The following is a 17,460-nucleotide window of genomic DNA, read 5'->3' as shown; positions in this document are numbered from 1 at the left end:
GTGAGATCATGCGCCTAACTGGCCCGGCTGCTGGCCTGCCATGGGAGCGAAGTCCCTGAGGGAAAACGGGGTGGTGGGTGGGGTGGGTGCACACAGCCCCCTGTGCCAGGCAGCCTCGTGAGCCAGGCACACTTTTCTGTCGCACTCACAGGAGGGGTTGGTTCCCGTCCTCGTACACCAAGCTGCTGGAGGACAGCGCCGAGGAGGCCAGCACTGCGCCTGCGCCCAGGTAGCAAGGCTGCCCGACCCCAACGCCCCACTAACCCACACCCCAGGCAGCACCCACCCCAGATGTAACCCACAGCAGAGGGCAGCACCCACCCCAGAGGTAGCCCTACACCCTGGGGGCAGCACTCATCTTGCCATAGACCCCCACTCGTAAAATGAGAAAACCAAAGTCCAGCAGTGTCCAGGAACCTGCTCCAGGAAGAGCCATTTGGGCCTCAGTGTGGATAGTTTGTGTGTGGGTTCTAATGGCTCTCCTGTGGACCCCCAAGAGCCTGGGAGCCTTCCAGGACTGCCCCCTGTGTAGCCCTAGCAGAACAGCTTAAATGCCCCTGTGCCCAGAACTTAAAAGTGTCATTTTTAGAATGCTGAAACTCTGAGTTTTGTTAGACATGGTAGCACATACTTGTAATCCCAGCACTGGAGAGGCTGAGGCAGGAGGATCTCAAGTTAAAGACCAGCCTAGGCCCATCTCACAAAAAAAAAAAAAAAAAAAAAAAAAAACAGAAAACAAAAGGGGGAAAATAATCCAAAACCTGAGTTTTTCCATTTTTTTCCAAGTGCTTGGTGTGTGTTGGCTCAGGAGCTTGCTGCCACCTCCCTTTTCCTGATTTTCCAGATTTAATCTGCTTAGATGACGTTGCTTAAGAGCCGCCCCCGTCCTTAGTCCTGTCCTTGAAAGAGTTGCCTTTGAGTATAAGCTTCAGTTGGGCAGATGCCGTATAGCAGAGTCTGTGCTATGGGGCGCTGGGGACCCAGGTTGGGGGGACCCTTCTCTGATTTGACTCCGTGCCTTGGCTTGGAGTGCGGCCCCGGTGAGGAGCGTCAGCACGGTGGACCTGACCGAGAAGGGCAGCGTGGCCATCCCGCCTCCTGACTACCTGCAGTGCCAGCCCACGCCGGACCCTGCCAAGAACACCTCCACCTTCAGAGCCCCGTCCAGACCGGACAGCGCCACGCCTGTGAGTGACCACACGGCCTCCGCGCCCCCTGGCGGTCACCTGCCCCTCCCCACTCCCTGCAGGGGCTTCTATTTGCCATTGCTTCCTAAGGGCGAAAAGCTCTCACCTCAGAGCATTTGCTTGTGTCAGCATGCAGTCGGAGTGGCAGTCCTTATGTTAATAAGATCTATGAGGGTAAGCCAGTCTCATGCCTCTAATCCTAGCTACTCAGGAGGCTGAGATCTGAGGATCGCGGTTCAAAGCCAGCCCGGGCAGGAGAGACCGTGAGACTCTTATCTCCAATAAACCACTAGAAATCTGGAAGTGGTGCTGTGGCTCAAGTGGAAGAGTGCTAGCCTTGAGCTGAAGAGCGCAGGGACAGCGCCCAGGCCCAGAGGTCAAGCCCCAAGACCTACCAAAAAAAAAAAAAAAAAAAAGATCGATGGGGGGTGGGCCCATACAGAGCAACCAAGATAGCCAGGTACCAGGGGCTCACACCTGGAATCTTAGCTCCTTGGGAGGCTGAGGTCAGGAGGATCATGGTTTGAGGCTAGCCCTCAAGTTGGTGACAGGACATCTAGTTGTGGGGTTTCATTAAGTGTAGATGATGTAGTGGAGGAGGACAGAAGGCAGGGCAGGCCGGAGCTCAGACTGCACCCACTCTGCCATCTAAGAAAGGACCTAGGGCATGGCGTTGGTGTGGTGAAATCGCCTGTTGGCCACTGCTATGGAGAAGGAAGTTGTCAGCTGCTTCCTGGCAGCTGTGGCAAGTGTGACAAAAGGTATAAAGTAGGTGTGCAGAGCGGCTGGTGAGCATCACAGATTCCCTGCCCACGAAGCCAGGGCTCTGGGCTGTGCCCTCCGAGCCCCGGGGGCGGCTGGGAGGCTGCGCGATGGTCCTATGCAGTGGGGGCGGTGGGGTGATGAGGACCAATTCAGGACTAGTGGCCAGCCGCAGCCAGCCACAGCCAGTCGCAGCCAGCCCAGGACAAGCACTGTCCTGCCCGGACCCCGGGGGTGGTGGCTTTTCTCTCATGTGCATATTTTAAGAGCCATTTTCCAACAATTTACACAGTTCCCACTCTACATCTTGAAACGGGCCAGCATTTAAAAGAGAAAAAAAAATCCTTTTCTGAAGTGAAAAGACAGAGCCGTGAGTGTTGGGCTTCTGATGAACTAAGCAGGGCCTTAGATGAACTGTTGTCTTACACAGAAAGTTAGTTCAGGATGCATACAGCCACTGGAGAGCAGCTTCCCACTTTGGATATAAATAGAGTGCTAGTAAAAAGAGAATTACGCCTGGCGCCAGTGGCTCACACCTGTAATCCTAGCTACTCAGGAAACTGAGATCTGAGGATTGCAGTTCAAAGCCAGCCCAGGCAGGAAAGTCTGTGAAACTCTTTATCTCGTTGACTACCAGAAAACCCGAAGTGGCACTGTGGCTCAAGTGGTAGGGTGCTTGCCTGGAGCTGAAGAGCTGAGGGACAGCGCTCAGGCCGAGTTCAAGCTCCTGACAAAAATTTTTAAAAATTAAGTTGGGTGGCCGGGCTGGGAAGGTGGCTCAGTGGTAGAGCGCTTGCCTTGCATGCCTGAGGCCCTGGGTTCGACTTCCCCAGCACCCACCACATAAGCAAAAAGAAAAAAAAATCCGGAAGTGGTGCTGTGGCTCAAGTGGTAGAGCGCTAGCCTTGAGCTGAAGAGCTGAGGAACAGCACCCAGGCCCAGAGTTCAGGCCCCACGACCGGACCCCCAAAAATTAAGTTGGGTGGTGCCAATGACTCAATCCTAGCTACCCAGGAGGCTGAGATCTGAAGATCATGGTTTGAAGCCAGCCTGGGCGGAATATCTGTGAGACTCTTATCTCCAATAAACCCCAGAAAACTGAGCAAAAGAGCTCAGGGACAGTGCCAGGTCCTAGATTGGAGCCACACAAAAGACTCCCCCCCCCCCAAAAAAAAAAAAAAAACAGCTTTTATTTCATTTATTTAATTGGCTGTGGGGCTTGAACTCTGGGCCTGAGAGCCACAGCACCATTTCCAGTTTTTGAGTGCTTAGTTGGAAATGAGTCTTATGGGGACTTTCTGCCTGCGCTGGTTTCAAACCATGCTCCTCAGATCTCAGCCTCCTGAATTGCTAGGATTACAGGTGTGAGCACCGGTGCCTGGCTCTGCGGTCATCATTTTACCGTCTTTCCTTGGATGCACAGAAACCTGTGGAAACAGGGCGCTGTTTCAGCTTCCCCTCCCGCAGGCCATACACTGGCACGGGTGGCTCCCTGGCATCCTCTGTGCCCGTGATGGGCCTGGCACTGCCACCCCTCCTGGGTGGAGCAATCGGGGCACAAAGGACCACAGCTGCTTCCTGGGTCCTGCAGCAGGCCGAGCAGGCGGAGGCCCAGCCGGCTGCGAGCCACACTCCACCTCGGGAGTCTTTCCTTCAGGTCCTGATGAGCTCTGCCCCGATGTCAGGACAGTGCAAGCACCTCCAGCAGTGAAAGTCACCAGAGGCCTCAGGCCTGAGGGGGAGGATGGGCTCTGCTCCCTCTTTGCTCCCTTTCCCTTCCACGGCGCCCAGCACAGAGCACGTTTCCTCCAAGGACGCCAGCCTTTGCAAACAAAGCTTCCAATCCGAGTTGTAGAAACAGCCTTGGGAGGCCAGGAGGCCAGCTGCCAGAGGCTGCAGTCACTTGGGCCTCCTGGCCTCCAGCAGGACGGTGGCGCTGACGTCCAGGGTCCCCTGAGGAAGGGAAGGAGGCAGTTTCTCCTGTGTTGTCACCTTCACACCAGCAAGGTCACTGAGCCACACCACGTGTCAGCCTCAAGTGACTGTGTTGTGTATAAACATCTCAATACCACAGGTAGAAAAGCACAAAGCTATTTTTTGTTTTTTGGAGGGATAAGGCCTTGTGTAGCTTAGGCTGGCTTAGAACTCAAAACCCTCTGGCCTCAGCCTCCAAAGTGCTGGGACTACAGGCATGCACCACTACATCACTCTCCACACAGTTGTTCCCCCACCCAGTCGCTGCCCTGGCGCACAGGCGGCCAGCATCTGGGTAAAACTGCATTCCCCTTTGGCTGGACATTCGGGGCAGTTACAGGACAAGGCTTTGCTGGTCACCACATGCTTGCAATATACCTGCTGGTGTGGGATTTGGGGTACAGGGTTGGTCCCCATTTGACCTGGGGTTACTTAGGGGTTCCTTTGCTCCTCACTCACCTGTGGCTTCTCACCACTTTCCACATTCGCTGTGGTGGTCTCCCACTGACTTGGGGGAGCAGTAGGCTTTAGGAGTGTTGGTGGCCTTGCACCCCTGCTTCCCGCACCCCTGCTCCGAGGGGGCTCTGGTTCCTGACACAGGAGGGGAACTGGAGGGGAGTGTGTGCGGAGGACAGGCGCTCTGTGTGGTAGACCAAGGTTGCCCTTCCTGTTGGCCTCTGGAGTAGAGGCCAAGGCTCCTTCCAGGGCCGAGCCATCGTCATGCTAGCCCTGAGCAGGAAGTCAGCAGGCCTCCTTGTGTTTTAAAAATCAGAAAAGTTGACAAGGAAGGCTCCCCCCCCCCCCATCCGAACCAAAAGTTGGGCCTGGTGGCAATATGTAGGAAGATCTCTGGACTTGCTCCAGGCAAACAAAAAAAACTCTCACTGAAAAATAACGACAGCAAAAAGAGGTGGGGGTTGAATTCAAGTGGTTAGAGCACCAGCTTCACCAATACAGGGCCAGAACTGAAACCCAGTACTGCCCAAGGGGGGAAAAACCACAAATCAGCCCTAAATCATCAGACAGTAAAAAGTTAGATCTGGGCTTGGGGAGCACAGCGTCCCCCGCAGGAGGAAATGGGTCCGCAGCTCCATCTGGATGTGCTGAGCAGCCCCTGGCTGTGTGCGCAGGACCCACCCTGCACCCTGCTCGCCTGCCCTGCGGCTGAGCCCCAGAGCCCCTCTGCACTGCCCAAGATTCCTACCCCCTCCCCAGCCCTGCTTACGCCTCATGGTGCCATGCTGCCCCCTGCTGGCAGAAAATGAAAATCCACTGCTGGCTTTTGGCGTTGGGCCAAGCCCCTGTCTGGAAGTGTGCAGGAGGGGAGGCCCACCAGCCATCTGCCAGGTCCCCACCAGCTCCCCCTCCACAGCCCTATGGGTGGCCCCAGTGCTCCTGGCACCTGTCAGGACAGAGTGGCTCCTGAATTGGAGGGCAGCTGTGGCTTTATTTGCTTCTACTTTCTCGTGCTTTGTGAACTCCCTAGGAGACAGCTGGGCGGTCAGGAGCAAACCCCACCCCCCAAGTGGATTTTCACTGCCAGCTCCCCAAAATCAAGTGCAGTCGCTGCAGAGGTGCCCCTGAGTGCTGCTTCCACACAAGACCCCACTGCTTAGATGTGAGCTCCAGGTGTCACAGGACTGTCCCTCCGATGCTCTTCTCGCCCCTCCTTCCTCTTACAGGAATCCAGAAGTCTCACAGTATCTAAACAATCCAGAGTTTTCTATGTCTTTACCCATGGGTTTACTTAAAAGACCTTGATTTCAGGCTGGGCATGGTGGTGCACGCCTATAATCCCAACTCCTCAAGGAAGCCCTTCCCTAACCTTCTGCTTCATTCCTCCCACAGAGTGATGCAAATGGGACTGCCAAGCCGCCTTTCCTCAGGTATGTGTCACCCTCTTTAGACATTCCTGGGAGCAGATCCTGGTGAGTGCCCCCCTTTGGATACAGCCTCCCACTTGGCCCTGCCCACACCAGGACTAAAGAGGTGTGGATGTGTGTGCTCTTGGACTTCTGCTCAAAACTTTGGCCTGCTCCCTACCCAGAAGGACAGCATGAGAGGATCATTGTGGTCAGCAGACAGTGTGAGGACTAGGGCTCTGTGTGGTAGCTTACACTTGCAATCCAGGCTACCTGGGAGGATTTCAATGTAAGGCCAGCCAGTCTGGGCAAAAGCTAACTCAATCAATGAGCAGACGATCCCAGCTATGCCAGAAGCAGAGGTAGGAGGATCATGGTCTGAGGCCAGCCCAGATTTCCACCAAGACCCTCTCTGAAAACTAAAGCAGAAAGGGCTGTGGGTATGGCTTAAGTGGTAGTGCTTGTCTGCAGTCACGAGGCCCCGAGTCCAAACCCCAGCACCAAAAAGAACAAAGGAAATGCTGCACACTTGCGTATGACAGGGTTGCAGGATGTGGGTTCACCGTCGTTCATGTAGATTTTTCTTCTCCCTGACAGTGGAGAGAACCCCTTTGCTACTGTGAAGCTCCGGCCTACGGTGACAAATGACCGTTCAGCGCCCGTCATTCGCTGAAGCTCACCTGCGAAGAGGGCCTTCCACGCACGGCTCCACCAGGGGGCGCTCACTTCCCCACAGACATGCATTTTCTCCATTTTACCTGGCTGGGTTTATACATTTCTCTTTAAGATAAATGAATCATAGTTTAGCCACCAGCTCAATCAAAATATTTCCTTCCTATTATTCTATTCAAAAAAAATTGAGTTCCAATTCTTCCTGTAGCTTTTATTTTTGTATCTTTAGTTAACAGCTAGAGTAAAGGACACACATGTGTGCTTTGTGAGGAGCTCTCTGGGTGACTACCTGTAGAAACGGGGGTTTGCTTCGAAAAGCATGAGCTGTTAACTAGCATCGGGGTGTTAAAATGCTGTGTAAGTTTGTGGCTAAGCATGCAGATCATCACTTTAAGCAATATAAATTATGAGACGTGATATTAAATGTGAAGTTTTTTTAACTTACCAATTTTCAACTTTTGATTGAACACAAGCTGGACACTGGCCTGGGAGAGGGGGCCACCCCGCGCAGCCACCACATTCCACCAGCTCTCCCAGGGACTGGCCGGTTCCAGGGGTCCAGTCGGGTGGGCCCCTGAGAGTGGGCTGTGTGTGGTGCCCCCCTAAGCTAAGTGAGTGTTCACCATAGTCGCTTTATTAGCGGGCAGAGTCTTGCGTCCAAGTTTCCCCACACTGGACCCCTGATCACTCACCTGCTCCCTGGGCCCAAGGCCTGCACACACCAGGTTCTGTGAAGATGGCAGTGGCTGAGGTCAGGCTGGCTGCCACGTGACTGGCATGTCACTGTGTGTGCGCACGTGCATGTGTGCCCTGTGCATGCCCCGTGCAGTGCCCAGCAGGCAGAGGCGGCTCAACATGGTATGAATTGCATTTATTTAAAACAGTATTTCTCACCATTCCCAAATTGAAGACTGCAAAACTAGAAGCAGAGCTTTCTGGAGTTGTTGCTGATGGGGACCGGGTGGGGTGCTCCCTTCCCTCCTGCAGACCCGCTCACTCCTCACACCTCCGCGCCCTCCCCGCCAACCCCACCAACCGTACAAAACAGTCCTGGAGCTGAATCGAAGAAAACTATTGTACACGACATTTACATTTCATTAGAAAAGAGGGCCTGTCCCTTTAAGTGAAGACCGCCCCGCAGTTGGGGCACCTTCGCTTCCTCAAGGCAAAGCAGCAGATGAAGCCCAGGGGAAAGAGGACGATGGCCAGGAAGACACCCAGGAAGGTGAAGCAGTCCTCCAGCACCCCGACCCTGTGGAGAGAAGCAGGTGGTGAGCACCCAAGTCCCGCCACACCCCACACCTGGCCCCCTCAGCAAGGGCCACCAACTACCCCAGCCGCTCAGTACCCCTTGTGAATCCAAAGGAACGGGGAAAAGCTGGGCATGGTGCCTCACGCCTGTATTCTCAGACACTCTGGTGGAGACTAGGGGGATGGCTAGGAGACTGGGGGTGCAGCTCCCGTGGTGGAGAGCAGAGCACTAGTGAAGGAAGGCAGGATGGCACAAATACGTTCGCTTCTACTAAAGACAGACTCCCCCACACCCAAACCTATCCTTATCCTGCAGTATTTTTTCCATTGTTAAAAAGTTGTAGAATTTCTATCAGCTAGAGTACAACTTAAAAAAAAGGGGGGGGGACAGCAGGGCGCTGGTGACTCACGCCTGTAATCCTAGCTACTTAGGAAGTTGAGATCTGAGGATAGCGGTTCAAGGCCAGCTGGGGCGGGAAAGTCCGGGAGACTCATCTCCAGTAACCCGCCAGAAAACCAGCAGTGGCGCTGTGGCTCAAATGGTAGGGTGCAGACAGCGTCCAAGGCCCAGAGTTCAAGCCCCTCCACCAAAGGAGGAGCAAACCAGAGTCCAGTGGATGGGGGCGCAGCCACGCAGGTCTGGAATCTAGGAACCTGGGGAAGGCCGACTTCTGTGTCCTACTGGACAAGGTCAAGGACGGCCTACAGCCTGCGCATGCACAGAAGCGGGGGGGGGGGGGGGTGGGAAGGGGATCCTGCCTGAGGTGAGGCCCGACTCTGAACTTGCAGCCTCCCCAGGGTAGGGCTTACAGGCGTGCGTTGCCACACCCACAGGAGCCCAGTGCTCCACTCCTTAGGCCACTTCTGGAAAGCTCTAGATTCAGAGCTGAATACAAGACCCAAGAGAGCACTGGTCCCTTTAGGTTCTCAGGCCCAGGCCTGGGCGAGACCAAGACCCTGGAGAGCCAGCCAAGAAGCCAGGGCTGAGAAGGGATGCCGGGCTACCAGGTGACAGCTGAGCTGGTCCTGGAGGGGGTGCGCAGGGACAGTGGCCCAGGAAGCCGTCACCTTAGTGTGGTGAATACCCTCCCCCACAGCCCTGAGTGCGGCCTGGAGGAAGGCAGCTGGCTATCTGCAGTCCGTCCCAGCAGCTGGGACAGGCTCCTGCGGCCTTCCCACCGTCACGCTGCCAGCCCAGATGGCAGGACGCCCCCACCCAGCCACATACACCTGAGGCCACCAGGCGCGGCGGGGGGGCGGGGCGGGGCCTGTGTGCCCGAGGCAGGTGGCGCTGGCACACGGAGCTTCTGCACCTCCCGCCCCTGCTGCAGAAATTCCCAGAAACACTGCATGTTCCAGTTACGCGCTATCTGTCCAGAGGAGCCAGCCGCGAACGTTCCAGAGAAAAGCCTTCCCTCGGAAGGGGCCCTGGCATGCCCGGCCCAGCACCCTGCCAGTCTGTGCCACCTCCTGCCTCCCAGGCTGCTCCCTGGGGGCCCGCGCAGCAGGAGCTGTGTCAGCCAGGCCGGCGGGGCTGTGCCCAGGAGCGCTGCAGAAGCCCAGCTGTCTGCATCTTGTTACACTGGTATCCTGCCTGCAGGTGGCTGCTGGCCTCTGCCATCCAACATCCCCATTCCCCAGCTCCTCCTAATTCTCCATTCAGGTCACTACCACCACCACCACCACCACCACCGCTGTTTCTGTTCATCTCAAGGCCCAATCCCCCGATTTGCTCTTATCTCCTCAGCACATAAACAGAAAAAGCCGGAAGTGGCGCTGTGGCTCAAGTGGTAGAGCACTAGCCTTGAGCTGAAGAGCTGAGGGACAGCCCCCAGGCCCAGAGTTCAAGACGCACTACCGGCTAAATAAGTAAATAAATAAAAATAAATGAGGGGCTGGAAATGTGGCTTAGTGGTAGAGTGCTTGCCTAGCATATATGAAGCCCTGGTTCAATTCCTCAGTACCACATGCGCAGAAAAAGCCAGAAGTGGCACTGTGGCTCAAATGGTAGAGCAAAAGAAGCTCAGGGACAGTGCCCTGGCCCTGAGTTCAAGCCCCAGGACTGCCAAAAAAAAAGAAAAAAAGAACAAAGGAAAGAAAAAACAGGCCTGAGGCACGGACTCCTAAGGAGAATGCTGGCCTAGCATGCAGGAGGCCCCGGCTTCCATCTCCAGTATCACCAACAAAAAACCACCACAAAAGAGAAAAAGCAACACAGAGCCATGGCCAAAACTAGCTGACTACCCCCAGCCACCAGGCCATGCGCCAACCCCTGCCTTTGTCTCCAAACCCATGAAGTTCCTGGTTCAAGCCCTCGTTTCCACCCGCCAGAGCTGAGCTAGGCAGCTGGGTCACGAGTGCCAGACTGTCCACTGAGGGCTGCCCCGGGCCACTGCCCACGTGGAGTCACTTCTCAGTGAGGGCCAAGTCCACGGCACCTGTGGGAGGGGCATGGGGGCCCCTTTCAGTCGCTCCTTGAGGCTCAGATCTGCCAACGAGCTGTGACCCGCCAGAGCCCGTCAGGACAAGCTGCCTGCTGCAAGCGGCCCCAGCTTCGTGGGCCCAGGGATAGTGAGGGGACCTGTCAACACCTTTGCCATGAGCACCCCAAAATCCTTCACCCACAATTCTCAATGCCCAAAACTCTACACAGAGCCCTTCCCCAGGCAGGGCGATTTCCACCTCCTCCACCTCGCCACAGTGGGTAGCTTTTGATCTGAGAAACCACTGTGGCCTCTAGCTCACTCTGAAGTCAGGAAAATGCTACAGCTGCTGCTACAGCAGGGGGACCCTGCCCCAAAGCTAGCCTGTCCCCAGCGGCCTCTCCTCCTCTAGCCAATCCCCCAAAAAGCTCAAGTCAGCCAAGACAGGCTCCAGCTCTTCCTCCGGAGGGACGGAGACGGACAGGGCTGCCGCTGCCCACACAGACAAATGGGGAACTAATTCCGAGCCGCTCCTCTGCACCCTGCCCTGAGCCTCACAAGCAAATGGCCCTCGATCCTGCTGACGAGGGGTCATGGGGCCCAAGTGGGCAGAGGAGCAGGGACAGGCAGCCCTGAGTATCCCAGGCAGAAAGGCCTGGCCTGGCCCTGGCTTCAGACACCCCAAAGTTCCACTGAGATACCAAGTGGATACAAGTGGTCCAGAAGGGCCACAATGGGGGAGAGGACCGTACTGGGGGCCTCAAGAGCAGCCCCCCCACCCTGCACGAGGCCCACGGCCCCCCAGAAAAAGAGGCAGGACTCCCTCAGCCAGCCTCAGGCTCAGGGTAGGGCACGATGCCCACACCTCACCCTGGCTGTCCCACAGTCTCCACAACACGGGGCGCACCGCAGGCAGGCCACCCGCAGTCAGGGCACATGCAGCCCGCCGGGCCAGCCGCCACAGAGCCCACTTCCTTCCCACAGCAGGGCCAGGGCCCTGGCTGGGCACAGGTGGCAGGGGCAGCCACTGCGCTGGAAGCCCCAGGGGCTCCGGGGAGGCCCTCATGGCCCCTCGAGTTCCCAGGGCCCCCAAAGACACTAGCAGCCTCCACACTGACCATCCAGGGCCTCTGCCCAGGACAGCTGTGACTTCCTCCTGCCTTCCGGGCCTCCACTTGCTGCATTTCCGCCTGCCTCTCCGGTCACCCCCAAAACAGGGCATCCACAGACAAAGACCCAACAAGTTTCACGGGGCTGGGAGGAGGCAGTACAGGCTTGGGACTGACTTTGTGCCCCGGGGCACCTTGGCCAGCCTCACAACCTGCAGTGAGCCCTAGCAGGCCAAACGGCATGCTGCCACCTCACCCTGCACCCAGGGGTAGGGGGGACATGGTGAGGAGTGGGGACGGAAGGGGGGCCGGAGGCCACCCGGGAGGGTGAAGGCCCGCAGCACATGGACAGCGAAGGGCTAAAAAGGGAAGAGAGTCAGGCTGTTCAACAGGCTCAGACAGGCTGGCCAAGTGACAAGCGACACTGGCCTCTGTGCCAAGCCTCGCCCCCTGGGAATCACAGACGTGTGACTTGGGCAAATTCCTGCCAAGCCACCAGGGAGGGAAGGGACAGAGCCTGGCAGGCTCCATCTGGCAAGGGAGGAAGCATGGTCACGTGATCAGCGTCTGGTCTCCCAGCCTAAGATGCCAGACAGGGGGCAGACCCGACTTGCAGGGGGCAGAGCAGCATGCTGTATCCCTCAGGGTCACAAGGGTACCCCTCTTCCCTACGGCCCCCTGCCGCAGGCACCCAGCAGGGTTGCGGGGTGAAGGCGGAGAAGAGTCTTGTCACCAGGCCCAATCCTGGGCACTGCCTGCCTCCAGCGGGCAGGGCTGCCAGGTGTGGCTGGCCCCAGGGCAAAGGGCCTCTCCTTTGTGCATGCACAGAGACTGGCCCCCTACTTTCAGGACTGGACACCCCAAGACTTATCCTCAGAGAAGGCAGCATCCTTGGTGCTCAGCAGAGGAAAGCCCAGTTTCCAAAGGATGAAGACCTTCCCTGAGGGCGGAGGGCAGAGGGCAGGGGCCAAGCCTGGCAGACTCTGGATAACTGGAGAGCCACCAGCTTCAGAAATGACACATCTAGCCCCAGGGAAAGGGGACGGTGAGGGAAAGTGTCCCCCCCCAGCAGAGGACACTCCTCAGAGGAGGATTTGCTTCATCCTCCGGAGGTCACAGCCGCCCAAGGCTGGGCTGGCCTCTCCCCAGCTCAGGGAAGAGAACCACATGAACCAGCTCCTCAGACACCCATCCCCTGATGGGGAAAGAGAACCAGCTACACCGCCCACGACTGGATCCAAACCCACAACCCAGCACTTCCAGCAGTAGGGTGCTGGAGCCCAACATGGGCAGACAGGGAGGCCCACATGCACCAAGCGCCGCCCTCCCCCCTGCAGCCCAACTCCGCTGCTTAAACTTGGGAGATGCTTGAAGCACAGACACCTGAAATACTTGGTGGGCACAGGGGGCCTGCACACAACAAGGTTCAAAGCCAGACACTGGGGTTCCCTATCCCCCATTGCCCCGCCACTTTGGAGAATGATCCCAATGGCTCTCTGCACTGGGGACCCCAGCTTGCTTCCTGGCTCTCCCTAGGACACCCTCCTAGGCCTCACCAACTCTTCTCCAGCAACCCCAAGACCTCCTTGACACCCAAACAGAATGAGAGGGGAGGGACAGGGTACCCCCAACAGCAGACATTCGGGAAGAGTGGCCCTCAGGCTGTGAAACGACTAACTTTCCTACAGACACACTGTGAGCTGAAGTCCAAGTCCAAAGCGCGGCGGCCACTCTGGCTTCCTCCCTGACACAGGCTGGCACCCCGCCTGCCAACCCTGCCCCAGCTCCTCCGCCCATCGGGGCAGCCCCATGGCCAAGGGCAGGGCCCAGGTTCCGAGTTGGACTTAGAATCCTCAAGACCTGCCCCAGAACAAAGAGCCTGGCTGCACCTCGGACCCCCCAAAAACAGCCCTGACAAAGTTTCTGTCGCCACCAGTTTGGGACCGCGGGTACGCCAAAAAGCACCCCTGCCCAGAACAAAGAAGCACGGGGTTTCCTCCTGGGCCAGCTAGCGGCCAGGAGTCGTCACAGCCTGCTTGGCGGGCCCCGCAGCCGCCGCACACCGGGAACCCCCCCCTCCTCCGAACCCTGACACCCCGAGTGCAGGCACCCTCTTCAAAGACCCACTTGGATTAAAACAAAACAAACAACAACAAAAAACACTTGCAGAAAAGAACCCCGATCCGTGCGGCCCCAGATGCTAGGGGCACCAACAACGGTCGAGTCCATTGTTCTCAGTTCTGCACCCCACTCGCTCCCCACTCGGGGTGCCAGGAGCCCACCCCCTACCCCCACCGCTCAAGGGAAAGAAGCCGGCCTGGTGCCGTGGGCGCGGGACCCCGCCTGGCCCCGCCGCCAGGCCTCCGCCCCTCGCGGTCACGGGCCGGACCCCACGCCGGGGGGGGCTCCCCCCGCGACCCCCCCGCCCACCCCGCGCGGCCGGGGCCTGCGCCCCAGGCGGGGACTCACCTGCAGACCGGGCAGCCTCCGACCACCACGATGGAGTTGGCGGGGTAGCGGGTGACGGCGCGGCTGTGGATGTTGTAGACCCTGGGGTGGCTGGTGGGGATCCCTGCGGGCGGGGGCGCTCAGGTTACGACCCCGCCGCCCCCCCCCGCGCCGCGCGCGCCCCGGGCCCCCCGCCCCGCCCGGCCCCGGCCCACCTGTGACGAGGTAGGGGTAGGGCGGCGGCGGCGGGGGCGCGGTGGGGATGGCGCCGTAGCCGTGCGGGCCGCACGCGAAGTCGCCCTGGCCGGCCTCCAGGTTGTAGGCGGGCGGCCGGTCCTGCAGCAGGGGCTTGTGGTCCATGGCGGCCCCGCCCGCCCGCCCGCCCGCCCGCTCCGGCCCGGCTCCGGCTCCTCGGCCCGGCGGGGACAGCGGTGGGGACGGCAGCGGCCCCGCGGCTCGGCCCTGGGAGGCGCGCGCCGGGCGGGGCGTAGGCGCCGCGGGTTCCCCGCCCTCCCGCCGGTCCCTGCACCCCGGTCACGTGGGAGGCGCGAGGCGGAGGGGGGGGGGGTCTGCGAGGGGCGGGGCCCTCGGGGGCGGAGCCTGAGGGACCGGCGGGGGCGGGGCCGGCGTCTTAAAGGAGCCGCGGCTCCTCCAGGCTCCGCCCCTCGCTGCCCCCTACCCCGGGGGTCCAAATAGGGCGGGGCGTCTCCCTGCCCAGGGTCGTGGTCATTTGGGCCCCTCTCCCTCGACCCAACTCCAGGGCAGACATCGCCTGGCATGACTGGCCGGGGGCCCCAGGCTACCACCCGTGGATCCAGACGGGAGGAAGCCCCAGGCCGCGCCCCTCACCCGCTCCCCTCCCTCCTCCCCGCCCCGCCCGCAGAGGCCCGGGCCCGCCCCGGGTCCCCGCCGCGCTACCGGGGCGGTGACCGCCGGTGGCAAATCGCTGCCCTACACCTTCCCAGCCGCCTCCCCACTCGCGCCGCGGCCCCTCCACCCGGGCATCGCAGCGCCTGGCTCCGTGGGGCTGTGGCTGCACTCAGGATCTCGCAGGTGTAGAACCTCGGCCCCGCTCTCCCCTTTTCCTGCCCTGTCTTAGGTGATCTACGTTTTGAACCAGCTTTGGGACCACAGCTCCTCGAAGAAGGGCCTTGTTTTTACTTGAATTGGGGGGGGGGGCAGTCTTTTATTATGTCGCCCAGACTGGCCTAAACCTCCTGCATCCAACTCCCCAGAAGAGATTACAGGCTGAGCCAGCAGGCCCCGCCTCTGTCTTAGTGGTATTTCCCATCCTTTCCTAGATCCTGTGCTCCCTCCTCCCATTTAAACTCCATACAGTTCCTCAATTAGTTCTTCCGGAATGCCACCCCCACAATGTCTGGGCACAGACGTTGCCCCAGACAGGGAGTCTTTTTGTCTCCTGGAGGCATTTCCAGGACCAGGGCTACAAGTAACTTAAGTCCTGCTACAGATGATTTCTGTGCCCCCTTTGGGGCAGGAAGCCTCTTCCCTGGTCCCTGGAGACAACTCACCATTATCCTCCAAGCTAAACCCTGGCATGGGAAGGGGGGAATCTCATCTTCTGAAGCCTCCTTCGGCTTGTTTCCCCTTTGCTGGCTGTTTTGCCCACCCACCCATCCTTCTGTAGAAGGCGCTTCCAGTCTGCGAGTTGCAGCCCCCAGCGCAGTCATGGCTCCACACCAACCTTGAGTTCAAGGCCAGCCCAGAGGTAGCAAGACCATTTCTCAAAAACAAAATTAAAGCCAAGCATAGGTGGCTCACACTTGTAATCCTAGCTACTCAGAAGGCTGAGATCTGAGGATTTGGGTTCAAAGCTAAACCAGGTAGACAATTCTGAGAGATTCTTTAACTTCAGTTAATCAGCAAAATGCTGAACATGGAAGTGTAGCTCATATGATAGAATATTAACCTTGAGCAAATAAGCAAAGGAAGAAGATGAGTTCAAGCCCCCCCCCAAAAAAAATTGAATATATTAAGTGAAAACAAAATTGGGCATCAGGTGCCTGTGGCTCACACTTATCATCCTAACTACTCTAGAGGCTAAGATCTGAGGATTATGGCTAGAAGCCAGTCCAGGCAGAAAAGTCCTTGAGACTCTTATCTCCAATGAAATGCTCAGAAAAGGTCAGAAGTGGCGCTGTGGCTCAAATGAAAAGAGTGCTAGCCTTGAGCACAAAGAGGCTCAGGGACAGCACTTAGGCCCAGAGTAAAAGCTCCAGGACTGGCAAAAAAAAGCCAGCACCAGCGGCACACACCTGTAATCCTAGCTACTTAGGAAATCTTAGGATCATAGTTCGAAGCCAGCCAGGGTAGGAAAAATCTGTGACTCTTATTTTTAATTAACCACCAAAAAACAAGTAGTAGAACTGTGGCTCAAGTGGTAGAATGCTAGCCTTGAGCACAGAAGCTTAGGGAGAGTACCTGGTCCCTAAGTTCTAAGCCCTAGGACGGGCACAATAAATAATTAATGAAATGAAGTCAAAGAGCTATGGGCATGGCTCAAGTGGTAAAGCACTTGCCTAGCGAGCTTGAGGCCCTGGTTCAATCTCCAGAAGTGGGATGGGGAGGGGGAGAGATCTTAGTAACTCCTGGGTGGAAAAACAGGGAGTAAAGCCAGGATACTCAGGTTTCTGGCTGGGCCATGGTGCACCTGGCTTGCGCTCAGGGCTCAGGAGGAGCTGCCCTGAGGGAAGGATAGCAGTCCAGGTTTTTGTTTGTTGTCAGTCATGGGACTTGAACTCTGGGGCTTGGGCACTGTCCCTCAGCTCTTCAGCTCAGGGTGAGAGCTCTACCACTTGAGCCACAGCACCACTTCCGGTTTTCTGGTGGTTAATTGGAGAAAAGAGTCTCACGGACTTTCCTTGTCCAGGCTGGCTTTGAGCCACGATCTTCAGATCTCAGCCTCCTGAGTAGCTAGGATTTCAGGCATGAGCACCAGCACCCAGCTAGCAGTCCAGTTTTTAACAAAGCTGGAACTGGCCGTGAGCTGCTGCTGAGGGACATGCCATCCTCCAGCTTAAAAAAAAAAATGTCTGGGAGGTCCCGTGACCAAAGCTGGTCCATGCAGAACTTCGGGAGGCGCTCTGCTTGAGGAGCATCCTAATGGACTGGGGTTGAGGTGGGGATGCAGGGGCACAGGGAGATAGATGGACATCAGGCAGCCATAGTAGGGAGTGAGTTGTCCTTTTCCTTCAGGGGTTTGAGCTGTGGAGGGTGGAAATCATACATCGCTGGGTCCCAGTGAATAATGAGACAGTCTACAGTTTTCTTCCAAGCAGATGTTTCAAATACCTGACATTGTTTTTTTTGTTTTTGTCAATCTGGGGCTTGAACTCTGGGCCTGAGCGCTGTCTCTCAGCTCTTCAGCTGCTCAAGGCAAGTGCTCTACCACTTGAGCCACAGTGCCACTTCCAGTTTCCTAGTGGTTTATTGGAGATAAGAGTCTCAAGGAGTTTCCTGCCTGGGCTGGCTTTGAATCGTGATCCTCAGATTTCAGCCTCCTGAATAGGTCGGATTATAGGCATGAGCCACCAGCACCCCTTTGTTTGTTTGTTTTTGCTGATGGTATTGAGGTTCATTCTTGGGGAATTTGCTTCATACTTGCTAGGCAGAGAGCCAGCTACCTTTCCTCCCTAATCCTTTTCGGTTTATTTTCCAAACAGGGGCTTATGCTTTTGCCCAGGACTGCCTTAGAACCAAGATCCTCCTATCCATGCCTTCAGAGTCACTGGGATGGCAGACTTACCACAGC

At 57.5% G+C, this 17,460-nt stretch overlaps 2 protein-coding genes across 2 annotated transcripts in view; one reads left to right on the top strand and one right to left on the bottom strand.

Annotated features, from left to right (window-relative positions):
* Baiap2l1 (BAR/IMD domain containing adaptor protein 2 like 1) overlaps positions 1–6,901 on the top strand; it is a 71,664-nt gene extending 64,763 nt beyond the window's left edge. The window contains exons 11-14 of the mRNA XM_070033540.1: positions 152–229; positions 1,031–1,187; positions 5,772–5,809; positions 6,383–6,901. Coding sequence (XP_069889641.1) covers positions 152–229; positions 1,031–1,187; positions 5,772–5,809; positions 6,383–6,458 — 349 coding nt within the window. The 3' untranslated portion in view covers positions 6,459–6,901. The remainder of the gene's footprint in view (positions 1–151; positions 230–1,030; positions 1,188–5,771; positions 5,810–6,382) is intronic.
* A 410-nt stretch (positions 6,902–7,311) lies between these two features.
* Positions 7,312–14,212, bottom strand: Bri3 (brain protein I3). Its single transcript, XM_070033541.1, has 3 exons — positions 13,904–14,212; positions 13,710–13,812; positions 7,312–7,709 (listed from the first exon to the last, which is right to left on the bottom strand). The coding sequence occupies exons 1-3, from the start codon at positions 14,046–14,048 to the stop codon at positions 7,577–7,579; spliced, it is 381 nt and encodes a 126-aa protein (XP_069889642.1). The 5' UTR covers positions 14,049–14,212; the 3' UTR covers positions 7,312–7,576.
* Between the last annotated feature and the right edge of the window lie 3,248 nt (positions 14,213–17,460).

This window comes from Dipodomys merriami, unplaced genomic scaffold (assembly GCF_024711535.1).
Source record: "Dipodomys merriami isolate MVZ:Mamm:240054 unplaced genomic scaffold, mDipMer1.0.p SCAF_22, whole genome shotgun sequence".
Lineage (NCBI taxonomy): Eukaryota > Metazoa > Chordata > Mammalia > Rodentia > Heteromyidae > Dipodomys > Dipodomys merriami.
Note: the sequence above shows the minus strand (reverse complement) of the source record. Positions and strands in the feature narration are given on the sequence as shown.

Bases quoted from the DNA above. Each gene is read 5' to 3' on its own strand.
- Bri3 (XM_070033541.1), bottom strand. From the start codon at position 14,048: ATGGACCACAAGCCCCTGCTGCAGGACCGGCCGCCCGCCTACAACCTG. The intron at 13,813-13,903 runs GTGGGCCGGGGC...CCCCGCCCGCAG, and splicing joins CTACCCCTACCTCGTCACAG to GGATCCCCACCAGCCACCCC. The intron at 7,710-13,709 runs GTGAGTCCCCGC...TTCTCTCCACAG, and splicing joins GGAGGCTGCCCGGTCTGCAG to GGTCGGGGTGCTGGAGGACT.